At 53.3% G+C, this 12,421-nt stretch overlaps 2 protein-coding genes across 5 annotated transcripts; one reads left to right on the top strand and one right to left on the bottom strand.

Annotated features, from left to right (window-relative positions):
- Positions 1–1,246: 1,246 nt before the first annotated feature.
- rprd1b (regulation of nuclear pre-mRNA domain containing 1B) lies at positions 1,247–5,945 on the bottom strand. 4 transcript variants are annotated; one of them, XM_084679328.1, is made up of 8 exons: positions 5,823–5,945; positions 4,828–5,008; positions 4,533–4,662; positions 4,209–4,342; positions 2,692–2,810; positions 2,424–2,550; positions 1,991–2,166; positions 1,247–1,491 (listed from the first exon to the last, which is right to left on the bottom strand). In XM_084679328.1, exons 2-8 carry the CDS (start codon positions 4,976–4,978, stop codon positions 1,342–1,344), a joined length of 987 nt encoding a protein of 328 aa, XP_084535454.1. In that variant the 5' UTR covers positions 4,979–5,008; positions 5,823–5,945; the 3' UTR covers positions 1,247–1,341. The 4 variants fall into 4 exon arrangements, with proteins under 4 accessions (XP_084535454.1, XP_084535453.1, XP_084535452.1 ...); XM_084679327.1 differs by lacking the exon at positions 5,823–5,945 and adding an exon at positions 5,523–5,572; XM_084679326.1 differs by lacking the exon at positions 5,823–5,945 and adding an exon at positions 5,354–5,524.
- Positions 5,599–11,639, top strand: tti1 (TELO2 interacting protein 1). Its single transcript, XM_084679323.1, has 10 exons — positions 5,599–5,709; positions 5,952–7,216; positions 7,366–8,325; positions 8,479–8,638; positions 8,898–9,071; positions 9,359–9,498; positions 9,579–9,719; positions 10,172–10,376; positions 11,018–11,105; positions 11,255–11,639. The coding sequence occupies exons 2-10, from the start codon at positions 5,981–5,983 to the stop codon at positions 11,487–11,489; spliced, it is 3,339 nt and encodes a 1,112-aa protein (XP_084535449.1). The 5' UTR covers positions 5,599–5,709; positions 5,952–5,980; the 3' UTR covers positions 11,490–11,639.
- The last annotated feature ends 782 nt before the right edge of the window (positions 11,640–12,421 follow it).

Below are 12,421 nucleotides of genomic sequence, written 5' to 3' on the forward strand. Positions count from 1 at the left end.
TAAGAAAGATCTAAAGCCTACTGTCGGTCTAGCCAATAAGATGACCTGTTGCTGCCGCTTCTCCACACCATTGGCCAGCTCTGATCTGACAGATCAACTGGGCAGTGGTCCACACTGAGGAACTGGCTCTCTCAGATTGTCTTCCATTATAAAAACCATGACAGGAGTTGTCTATGGGCACCTGAGGATGAGACAGACTGACTGCAGTGAGAATACATGAGGTGGAGTAAGTGTGGCCCTCCCCCAGAGCTGGGCCTGACAGGGGCTGCGCTAGTTTGACCATTTTGGAACATGATGCAGGTATGCAGTCTGGCCCGACCCTCGTACCAGTTCGGTTTGTCAACCCCCCCCCCCCAACACTCCACTGGTGTTTGTGGGTGAACGTGGATCTTGGAAGCGAAGCTGTGGGTCAGCCGTGTCAACAACAGGCCTCGGAGCCCTCCCACTGTCGCGTTCTAAACACGGTGGTGAGACGTGATTGGCTAATGAGAAGGATCCAGGACTGACCATCCACTGTAACGTCTGGGGAACAATCCAGAAAAAGTCATCTGACGGTCTGGAGGGTGAAGATATGGTCCAATGTGATGAGCTGGGATTATGGCAGGGCGGTTGGTAATAATATGGCTGAAACTTAACATTTGAATCCCCTTCCCCCTATGAACTCACAGCAGTCACACAATCAAAACACCCCCAACCTCTCTCTCTCTCTCAAAAAAAAAAAACACTTTCCATCAACAGTACAAAAGCTGCTTACATAAAACTGTTAACAGAAAGAGGATGCTTCCGTTTGGGGGAGGAGCCAGAGCGGATTACCAGGCAGGAGGAAACCCTTCCCTCCTCCTACTTCATCTTCTTCTTTATGAGTACAAACATGAACTATACTGTACTACGCTCTTTAGCTTAGCTTGGGTACTTCTCCCAACAGAGTGTTGAGTTTGCTGACGTTGCTGCAGAGTAAAAACTAAAACAGGGCTTCGTGTCTTAGCTGGTGGCGCGGAATCTTCTACGACCATGGACCTTTGGGGAGATAGAACTCCTCTCCCACATAGTCTGGAAGGTAGGGGGTGAGGAGGGAGGGAGGGAGAGGGGGGGGGGATTTCATTTTCTGTCCCTAGGGGTCTAAAGTGGCTGGGGTTGAGAGTTGGCAGCCATGAGTGAGCCTGGCTGTGATGGGGGGGGGGGGAGGGGTCTGGGGGGGAGAAGAGACGGAGACTGGTAGGACGCACCAGCCTCCTGGTGGGGGTGGGGGGGTGGAGCTGGAGCAGGGTCAGGCTGGGCAGGGCTGGAGGGCAGGGCGGGGCAGGGCGGGGCGGAGTGAGAGAGGAGGAGGAGCCTCTGGGCTCAGTCGGTGGAGAAGAGGTCCCCGGCGGAGGGCAGGGGGGCCAGGCCTCCTGTCACGTTGGGGAGGAGGGACAGGTCCGGCAAACTCTGGATGTGGGACTTGAGCTCCTTCCTCACCTGCGTCACCCGCGCCAGCTTCTGTTTGTACTCCTGCGGGACACGGGACAGAACTGGTGAGCGCACACTCTCAAGCTTCGACAGAGAAAGGGGAACTGAGGACGACTGAGAAATCCTCAGAAAGAAGCGGGGTTCTTGTAAGAACGGCGCTGAACAGCTTTTCGCGTCACGTTCGATACGCTTCTGCTTCTTGTTTCACGCCACACGACTTCGTCATGTTTACATTTTACACAGTACACGAAGCAGACCACATCTGTGTTGGCATTTTCCTTCTTTCCCTTTACACTACAGTACCCATCACTAATGAGTCTGCCAGCTGACAACAGCATCATGTACTCAGCTCACAAACAGTCAAAGGAAAAACTGACAACTCAACCCTTCCCAGACAGAGGACGGGGCTGGAATATCTTCTCGAAACAAAATCACTCGAACAAAATCACTGTGGGGATCACCCAGTGGGGTGGTTTGCAGTGGAGGGTCCCTCAGACCGGCTCCAGGGTGGAGGGGGTCGTGGGCCACGTGGGCAGCTCACCTCCAGCTTCTTTTCCCTCTCGGTCAGGGCCTCCTTCTGACAGCTGATGTAGTCTGTGAGCATGCGCGCCAGCTGCCTGCGATCCTCCAGCTCGGCCGCCAGGCGCCCGTTGTACTCGGCGAGCAGCAGGCACGCCTCGTCCACGATCTTGGACAGCTTGTCTGCCGCCTCCTTGTCTAAGAGCGCGCGCAACCCCGCACACACAAGACACAACACAAAAAACGGAGACATTGAGTATGCCCCCTCTTCATGACGTGAATTCAGACTTGGATCTACACGTGTACTACTAGATCGACATGCATTGTGGCGCTGTAAAAGACTGCGCTTGATTGACCTGCCGTAGTGTCAGTTGCAGCTTTGAGCTCATTGTACTGGCAGTATTTGGAGGTGTTAAAGGAGTAGTATGTTCTGGCCGGGTCTGCTCAGGTCTTACCAGTGATCTTCTCCAGCAGAGACACGTCCTGGACCTCCTGGGGAAGCGAGGCGATTTTCTGACGCACAGCAGCATCCCCCGAAGCTGCGTTCTCCAGGTCCTGCAGGGCCTTGACTAGCTCTTCCGTCTGAGGGAGGGGGACAGGGGAGGGAAACAGGTAGGAAGGATGAGGGGAGCGAGAGAGAAGACAAGATGAGTGAGGCCAAGTGCCAAAGCACGAAGAAGAAGAGTCAGTCATATCGAGGTTGTTGTTGGCGCCGTCTCCTACCAGCTGAGGCCCCGAGGCGTCGATCACGTGAGGAGAGCCATGGCATCTGTAGTCATCGTCCTCCTCCTCTTCCTCCTCCTGAACCTTCTGGTAGGTCCGTTTCACAGGCTTCTTCTCCTCTAAGATAAGATCACAGAAGACTTCATGAATCCCCAGGCAGGGAAACGTGGGGGTTACAAAGGCAGGGAGACAGGAGAAAATAGAGACATGGAGAAATTATGAAATAAATAATCATATTAATACGATGGCTAAATAGAAGTGTAATATAATAACAAAAAGAAACAAAACTGTACAATGTACAAAATTCACAATATTTCAAATGTATTGGTTAAGGAGTTCAGCGTCCAAAGTAGTTTAACTTATGAAGTTAAAAAGTAACAGGGTGAAGTATAAAAGTCAAATATAAAGTGTGTAGTCCAAGGGTATATCTAAAAAAAAAACAATAAATAACCCCAAAGCGCAAAGAAGGTTGAAGAGAAGAAAGGTTTATTGCGTGAGGCACGCGCATGCAGGTAGAGGCGACACAGGAAGTGTCAGTTGAAGAAACTCTCGCTCTACATGGGTCCCATCCAGCTGTCCTTCCTCCAATGGCAGCCAGGAGCAGTGGTCATCCACATCAACAGTGACCTGGGAGCAGGTCCCAGTGCTCACCCTGTCCTGGCCAGGTTGTTTTCAGTGGCGGTGGGGGAGGAGAGCTTGGTTCCTCCTGTATTGTCCTCAGCAGCAAGGGGGGGGCCTATCCTGCTGTGCTTGCGGGGGTGGAGGTTCAGTCAAACCTGTTTTTCCAACAGCTTTAGATCCTTTACACATTCCTGGCTCCCCTCCATGGCTGATCTGATTGTTTATGTCCAGTCATCCTCTTCATCCCACCACATCTTGGAACCGTTTCTAGAGTGCCTCTAGCAGTTCTTGGCCTTCCCTCAACTCGCTACTCTTTTGGACTGACATCACCTCCTCTCTGTCTTCCCTCTTCTTCCTGTTGGAGATGGGTGTTGATGTCCTTGTTGATACATGGCTCATTCTTCAGAAAACAGCAGACAGTCTTGGCCTGCACAAGGCTGCCCTGGGAGAGATCCTCAACGTCCTCCACAGGCCCCAGTCTAGGGTCTGGAGACAGACCACATCTTCACAGTGCTGCTGGTGGGTTCTGTTTGACTGCTGGCTCGTACACAGATCTAAAAGAGCACTTCCTTCGTACAGGCGAGCATCATCACTCTGGTTTGTGTGTCGCACACAAGCCAAACACGAGGAACACACAAGTAGAACTAAACTGAAACTTGATCAAAAAGTATAGAAAGAAGATAAAAAGGCATGTCTCGTCATACTAGAACAAGGGAGAAAGTGGAAACATTTGGACCAAGGTTACATTAAAAACTGTAGGCGCCACTCTCACATCCGCTCTACGGGCAACACATTGTCGACAGAGCGGGTGCAGTTTTCTCAACACAGGACAGCAAAACAGCACAACAGCTCAAACTCCTGTCATCCGGGCACGTTTCCGTCAGCTCGTCTCCCACCTGCAGGTTTGGGGCTGTTGGAGTCCTCAATGGCCAGCTTCAGCTGCTGGATGAAGTCAGCCCTGTAGAGGGCCCTCTCCTGCCAGATGTTGAGGAGGCGCTCCATAGGCCTCTTACAGCCATCATCTGCTTCTCTGGGGGGAGGAACACAGACATGTTCAAGACGAGCCTCGAGAACCATCCCTATACTGTAACCGCTCGGAGTGTGTTGGGTGGAGGAACGACAAAACAATGGTCTAATCTGGACATGGGAGGTCGAAGACAAGAAACGGCACTGCCAGCAAGTACATCGTGTCTAACTCCTGATCCAGACCATAATCATACCTGGCGACATGAGAGCAGGCGTCCACCAGAACCGTTTCAAAATCTTTGGTGAACTCTGGACCTTTCTTCTTGCTGTTCTGAATCACATCATTAGCCAGGTACAGAAAGGTCAGCTTTCTGCTGCTTTTAGCTGTAAAACAGAACAACACACAATCAGTATACACAGTAACGGCCCTCTCTGCCTGGTCTATTTCTAATGGACTAATCCCATGTGTGGATTTAGATCATAAACAGTAGCCCTTACTACTTCTACTGCGGAGAACACGCTTGGTGGATTCAATGCTGCGGATCTCACCTTTCTTTAGTTCTCTGTGCCACACTCGCACGATGAGGGACGAGTGTTTGCGATGATGGATAATCCACAGCGACAGCGTCTGGACGCTCTGCTGGGAGTTGCTGAGCTCAGACAGCTTCTTCTCCAGAGCAGACTCAGAAAAAGACGACATGGTGATCCTGACCTCGTCACCCTACAGCCACTACCAAGATACCGTGACAACACAGCCACGAAATAAGTAATGTCATCAAAAACAAGACTTTCTGTCTCTCTTAGTTAGCTAGCTGACTGATTTGCCATGCTGCATGGACCAACCTTTTTTGTCTTGTTTATTCCAACTTTACCAGGGTGCAATAACTAGCTAACCTAAGTTGATGATTATAGCTATTAATGAAATATGCACCCTCTAACTAATAGTTCGAAAACCTCCACGCACGTAGCGTTTGTTTACACAGAATTTGCTAGAAAGCTTGCAAGCCACAAGTACCCTACCAAGGCAAGCTAGGTAGCCTATATTTTTAGCTAGCCTGTTCGCTAACCTACTCACTGAAGTCTGTGACCCGAGTGGAACTCGAAAGTAGTTGTTTGTGTATCATGCAAAATCTGATGTTTATCAACCGATTCCCTTTGACAACACATGTGAATGCTGCAACCAAACTAAAACCACGCTTATTCGCAAACTAGCTAGTAGCTAGATAAAGCAAACGCTAACCCACCATAAACTCCTTCAAAGATGGCTGATTGACCTTTCAACTGAAGCAGGTACGTCGCGGATTCATGACGACATACACAAGCGACTGTTGACAGTTCACAGCAGGGTACATGTGCAGCGTTATTCTGCTCAAGTCAGGGAAATGTGTTCCAAATGAAGTAGATATTGCCACTATCGATCAATAAATAACGGTATGTTTATTTTCATTATATCACTCCTCATGTTAGCTTTATTGCATGCCCAGGCACGTGGAAAAACAACAATAAATCTCATAATTATAAACACGACAATTTAGAAAACATACCTTAGGCAGAAATCAAATTTTGTCCTCAAAATTCAGCAAGCTATGCTGGTTCAAGCGTATGAATTTAGCTATCAATCCCCTCTCAACAGCCTTGCATTATAGACGTCTCCCGTTCTCTTTTGGTTTCAGGGGAACGACGTCAGTAGATCTGGCGCAGCATGGCCCAGATCAACGACCCCAAGATAGCCTTTGCGTACCTTCGTCCCGCCTGCGTGCTTTTGACCCGTCAGCCCAGTGTCGCCAATGTGGAGACACTGGGCAGCCAGCTGAGAGATGTCGATGACGCCACGCTGCAGCAGCTGCAGGACTATGTTCTCTTCCCGCTTCGGTTTGTCCTAAAGCAGCCGGTCCCGCGTAAAGATGGGTTGGTGGAGGCCGTGACTGAGGCTATGGCATACCTCCTGGAAACCACCTGTGTCCAGAGCTGGGACACTTTGCGGGACCTGCTGTCTGAGCTATGCCTCTGCCTCTGCTCCCCAACCGACCCCGGCAAGCCTGCGCCAGCCACTTCAGAAGAGGTGAGGGTCTCGGTGCTACGCTGTCTGGACGCTCTGCTACACGCTGCCTACGGAGACATTGTGTTCAGGCTGTTTGAGCCCAGCATGCTGCCTGGCCTGGGGGCAGCCATCTCCCTACTGCTGGCCCTGGGGGAGCAGGACAAGTCCAGAGGGGTGCAAGCTGCTGCCCTCAGGTGCCTGCAGGCCCTGACCCTGCGGTGCGACTGTCCCCAGGACCATGTGGAAGTGTCAGGGGAGGAGGCCCGCATCTTGGGCAGTACCCTGGCCTCTTTCCTGCCGGGCATCACCATGGCTCTGTCCCGGGTCATCTCCGGAGACATGAGGCAGGGCCACGCAGTCACAGCCAGGGCCCTCAGGCTGTGGTCCAGGACGGTGGGGCTGGTGCTGGCTGACAGCCAGCTGCAGGGGGCTGGGGAGGAGGCCAGGCCAGGGCTGGAGCTGGGCCGGGTGGGGGAGCTGATGGTCCAGAGGACGGACGACTGGGTGAGAGGAACGTCAGGGAGACTGGCTTTGCTGCTGAGGAAGATCATCTCCTGCTGCTCGGCCCACCAGCACTGGAGGGTGAGGCTGGAGCTGGTGGACATGGCCGACCACCTGTTGGCCAACTGTAGCGTTTCCCTGGGAGAGTGTGTGGGCTCCCTGCTGGAGACCCTGGTCGGGGGGGTGAATGACGAGGAGGCCAGGGTGAGGGAGAGGTGCGAGGCCGCGCTCCGGGGAGTGGCGGGGAGGAGCCAGGGCTGTGGGCGGGGTCAGACCTTCAGCGACGTCCTATCAGAGAGCCTCCACAGCCTGGCCACCTCGCTGCCTCGGCTCATGAGGGCGTCGGATGACCAGCGCAAGCTGTTCATCCTCAATGTGTTCCTGGGCTACCTGAAGGTACGTGCACACACACGCTACACATCTTCCCTACATACCTCTTGTCTGTTTTTCTACGTGACATATTGTTATTGAATTACAGTCCTTAAAGGCACAAAGCCCATTTCTTCCCCTGTCTAATCTTAACCTCTCCCTTCTCCTGTGTACAGGTGCTGGGTCCGGCTGTGTGTGTGGTGCTGGCCTCAGCCACTCACCTCCAGCGCGTCTCCCAGGCGCTCCTGCAGGTCCTGGAGCTGGACGTCACCGACGTCCGCATCGTAGAGGAGCGGAGCCACCGCGTCGCCATGGAGACGGACGCCGCGGGGACGAGCGTCGTAGCGCCCTCTCAGAGGAAACACTTCCTGTACTTCACGGACGAGCGTATCTTTGCCATACTGGCCGAGATATGCCGGATGCTGGGTTACCATGGCGATGTCTACCTGCTGACGGACCACTTCCTGGATCGGTACCGGGAGTCGCAGGCGTACAGGAAGCAGGCGGCGCTGGTCCTGAAGGAGCTGGTGGCCGGGGCTGCCGGGATGGGGGTGGGGAGGAGCTGGGGGGGTCAGGGGGAGGAGGCGGAGGGGCAGGGCCATGCCCCTAATCTAGAGGAACTGAGGGCGGTGGTGGGGACCATCATAGAGGAGTACACCAGCCTGGCCAACTGGCACCTGGCCACCAGCCAGGAAACGGACTCAGACCCAGACAAGCAGGTCCAGGATGGAAGCCCCAGACTCCTCTCCATATCCAGCCATGCTGACAGACACCCCCTCCAGCTCCAGCTCCTAAATGGGCCTGGAGCGGGTCCCATCCAGCTGGGGCCCCGGGCCCCCACAGTCCACCAGCTGAACAGCAACATCTGGCAGCTCTGCCTGCAGCTGGAGGGGATCGGCTGCTTCGCCCAGGCCCTGGGCCCCGCCTTCCGTCCACTGCTGATGACGTCACTGTACTCGGTGCTGGAGAAGGCAGGGGAGGAGTCGGTGCTGGTGAGCCAGGCGGCGCTGGGCGCCATGTGGGCGGTGTCTGAGGCCTGCGGCTACGGCTCCTTGACGGAGCTGATCAACGCCAACGCTGACTACCTGGTGAACGACGTGTCGCTCAACCTGCAGAGGCTGGCTGTGCACCCGCAGGTAGGGCCCATGGACACATCCGAACAGTACTTACAGCAAAACAGGAACCGGAACAATTCTATCTGTTCGTTAGAAATATCTCTAGACATAGAAACGTATCTGAGACTTTGTCGTGCATCACTCTCAACGTAAACGTGCTTGAACGTTCCCCAGGCCCCCCGGGTGCTGTCCGTCATGTTCCTCAACTCTGACTCCAGCCTGCTGCCCCTGCTGGGGGACCTGGTGCAGGACCTGCTGCTGGCCCTGGACCTCAGCTACGACCACAGAGCCCCCCTGTTCTGCTGCGTGCTGCACAGCCTCCTCAAGGCCCTGGGTGAGGACACATAGACCGGAGCCCTGGACACTGTTACTAATGCGCTGCCACGTCTGCCCCTTATAACCTGTTTGGCGTCATTTATGTTTTTGCTGATTCAAAGTAGAGCCAGGAGACATGATGTGAATACATGATGATGAGAGTCAGCATGAAACCTCATATCAGTAGAGATTAAAGTTGGGTGCGAGACAAACATACCTTATAACACCAGCAGATTACAATCCCAGTCCTAGTGCCTAACCCTGCTGTCTGCCCCCAGCCCGATGGTTCCCCTCAGCCAGAGGAGGGACCGCTGAACCAAACAGAACCAAGATGGCGTCTCAGGACCAGGAAGTTCTGGACGTGCGTCACTTCCTGCAGGACTACCAGAGACAGAAGCAGCTGGCAGAGGGCACCTGGGAGGAGGAGGAGGATGGGGAAACAGAGCCCCCAGGTAGCAGGGAACTGTAGTCTGGAGGGGGAGACGTACAGTACACCATCAGGGTTTTGTCGCTTGATTCCTTCATGGGCCACATATATGATGTAGTATCTCATTGACTACGGTGTTTTGGATGGAACCATGTCAACGACCCGTGTGCAGTCCCATATGTCTATGTGTTGTCACCAACACGGTATTGAAATGAGATGGTGAAGTTGCATTGAGGTAAAAGAGGCTGCGCATGACGTGTACGTTTATCAACGGGGTCCTTGGTTGCCGTGTGACTTGCTGTCGTCTTCTAGACCCTTCAGTTGCTACGGAAACCGAGACCGAGGGTCCTGATGTGAAGACGGAGCTGCCGGCCCACCTGGCCATCGCCAAAGATGTCATGGAGCGCTGCACCCACCTGCTCTCCCATCCCAGCCTCAGGCTCAGGCTCAAGGTGTGTGTGCTCGTGGAGGTGGATGGGGGGATGTGGGGCTGTTTAGCAGGTTTGCCTCTGACAGTGTGTGTGTGTTGCAGGTGCTGGACATCTTGGAGCTGTGTGTGTGTGTGCTGAGTGAGAGGGAGGACGAGCTGCTGCCCATGGCCCACCGCTGCTGGCACCCCCTCCTGCTGAGACTCACCACAGATGATCCCCTGGCCGTCCTCCGAGCCTTCAGGGTAGATACCTGGCCCCAACCCTCATCTGAACCCCCTAACTACTGAACCCCAACACTCATCTAAACCCCCTAACTACTGAACCCCAACCCTCATCTAAACCCCTTAACTACTGAACCCTAACCCTCATCTAAACCCCCTAACTACTGAACCCTAACCCTCATCTAAACCCCCTAACTACTGAACCCTAACCCTCATCTAAACCCCTAACTACTGAACCCTAATCCTCATCTAAACCCCCTAACTACTGAACCCCAACCCTCATCTAAACCCCCTAATCACCTAACCCCAACCCTCATCTAAACCCCTAACTACTGGACCCTGACCCTCATCTAAACCAACAACTACTTAACCCTAACCCTAATCCCACCCTAATGCAGTGGGATTGTTGTATGGGCGTATGCATTGAATGGGGTGTCGATTCAGCCGCTCGTGTGCATTTGTGTGTCCTCCAGGTGCTGTGTACGCTGGGGGAGACTTGTGGGGACTTCCTGAGGAAGCGGGTGTCGAAGGAGGTGCTTCCCAAATTGACCAGCTCGCTGACCAATCAGGCTCCCGTCAGTGCCAAGGCGGGGCCAATCTACAGCCATACCCTTGCCTACAAGCTGCAGCTGGCTGTGCTGCAGGGACTGGGGTCCCTCTGCCTTAGACTAGACCTGGGTAGGTCACACACACACAAACTCACTCTTCCCTTGAAAAGCGATATGCCCCCTCTGCACCACTAGGGGTCAGGCTCCAACTGGTTCAACAGAGCTCGTTTTGTCCCCTAGAATGCATGGGAGGGTGTGTGGCAATGTCCCCCCCCCCAAGCCAACCAGCTCCCAGGGGGAAAGAGACTACAGCTGGAACTATGCTGCTATAGGGACTTAGAGGGAGGAAGAGAAAGAAAGAGAATGGGAAGGGGGGTGGGGGTGGGGTGCTAAATTATATATTATGGTTTGGGGGCATTACACTGTGTTGGAGTTGCCATGGTTATGAAATGTACCCAGAGAGAAAGAGACAGAGAGGAAGAGGTGGAGCGATTGAGGAGGGAGGGAGGGAAGCAGGCTGTTCCCCTGACTGCTATTACCCTGCTCCACTACAGCTCCGTTCATCTAGTTCCTCTCCTTTCTCTGCTCTCCTCTTTTATCTCTCTCTCTCTTCATTGGAGCTTAGAGACAGACGTGGCTGTTACACTCTCAATAAATGTGATAAAGCAATAAATGTGATCATCAGGATATCGTGTGTGTCCTTGTTTGTTGGTACTTACTGTTACCACATACTGTATATGTGTGTGTGTGTGTGTGTGTTTTCATGCACAGGTGAATCCGACCTGAACTCAGTGTGTGAAGCCTGTCTTCCATACCTCAGCTGCAGGCAGCCAGCTAAACTACAGGACGCCTGTCTCAGGTAAACCTGGAGGTGGCTGCATCAAAGTGATCAGACCAACCTCATGATACCCTTGGAGACACTCACCAGTGGAATGAACTCTTTCCTCCCATCCCTCGTTCATCTCCCTTCGTCTGTCCTTCATCCCTCTCTCCTCTCCTCCTGCGCAGTGTGTTCCGTCAGCTGACCCAAGTCGACCCGGACGCTCTGTGGTTGACCCTGAATGAGCTCCACTGCCCACACTCCTACACCCCACCCCACCCTGACCTCCAGCCTGTGGTGCTGAGTGGGCAGGGCAGCGCGAGGAATGAGTTCACCGACAACGTCCTCAGACTATTGGAAGAGTTCGACTTACCTCAGAAAAACACCTGTGAACCAGCCAGGAGCAGTTATGAGGAACTCTGATTATGATTGGCTGGTAGCCTTGTTGTGTGGAGCTGGTCGATTCTAACAAACAATAACAAAGTGTACAGTATCTCCACTTTCCTTTCTGAATGTAAAATATGATGTAATGCAAAGGAATATTACTCTGAAATAATACAATAATTTTCTTGACCTTGTTAATGCTGAAGTAACTATAACACAAAGTACTCCGCCGCCCCCCCCTTCCCTCATGTTGTGGCATCATAATGGATGCTGCCCCCCCTCATGTTGTGACATCATAATGGATGCTGCCCCCCCCTCATGTTGTGACATCATCATGGATGCTGCCCCCCCCATGTTGTGACATCATAATGGATGCTGCCCCCCCATGTTGTGACATCATAATGGATGCTGCCCCCCCATGTTGTGACATCATAATGGATGCTGCCCCCCCCCTCCCATGTTGTGACATCATAATGGATGCTGCCCCCCCCTCCCATGTTGTGACATCATAATGGATGCTGCCCCCCCCCCCATGTTGTGACATCATAATGGATGCTGCCCCCCCCTCATGTTGTGACATCATAATGGATGCTGCCCCCCCCTCATGTTGTGACATCATAATGGATGCTGCCCCCCCCTCATGTTGTGACATCATCATGGATGCTGCCCCCCCCATGTTGTGACATCATAATGGATGCTGCCCCCCCCCCTCCCATGTTGTGACATCATAATGGATGCTGCCCCCCCCTCCCATGTTGTGACATCATAATGGATGCTGCCCCCCCCCCCCCCATGTTGTGACATCATAATGGATGCTGCCCCCCCCATGTTGTGACATCATAATGGATGCTGGCTCTTGGGAGGCAGGAAGCCTGGCTGCCAGGTGTGTTCTGTGTTTAGCCAGCTAGCGTTTAATCTCTGACATACTCAGCTATTTATCCTGCTGCCAGCTCCTTCCCATAGCATCATTA

The sequence above is a fragment of the Hypomesus nipponensis genome, chromosome 18 (genome assembly GCF_054491055.1).
Source record: "Hypomesus nipponensis isolate SF chromosome 18, ASM5449105v1, whole genome shotgun sequence".
NCBI classification, from domain to species: domain Eukaryota; kingdom Metazoa; phylum Chordata; class Actinopteri; order Osmeriformes; family Osmeridae; genus Hypomesus; species Hypomesus nipponensis.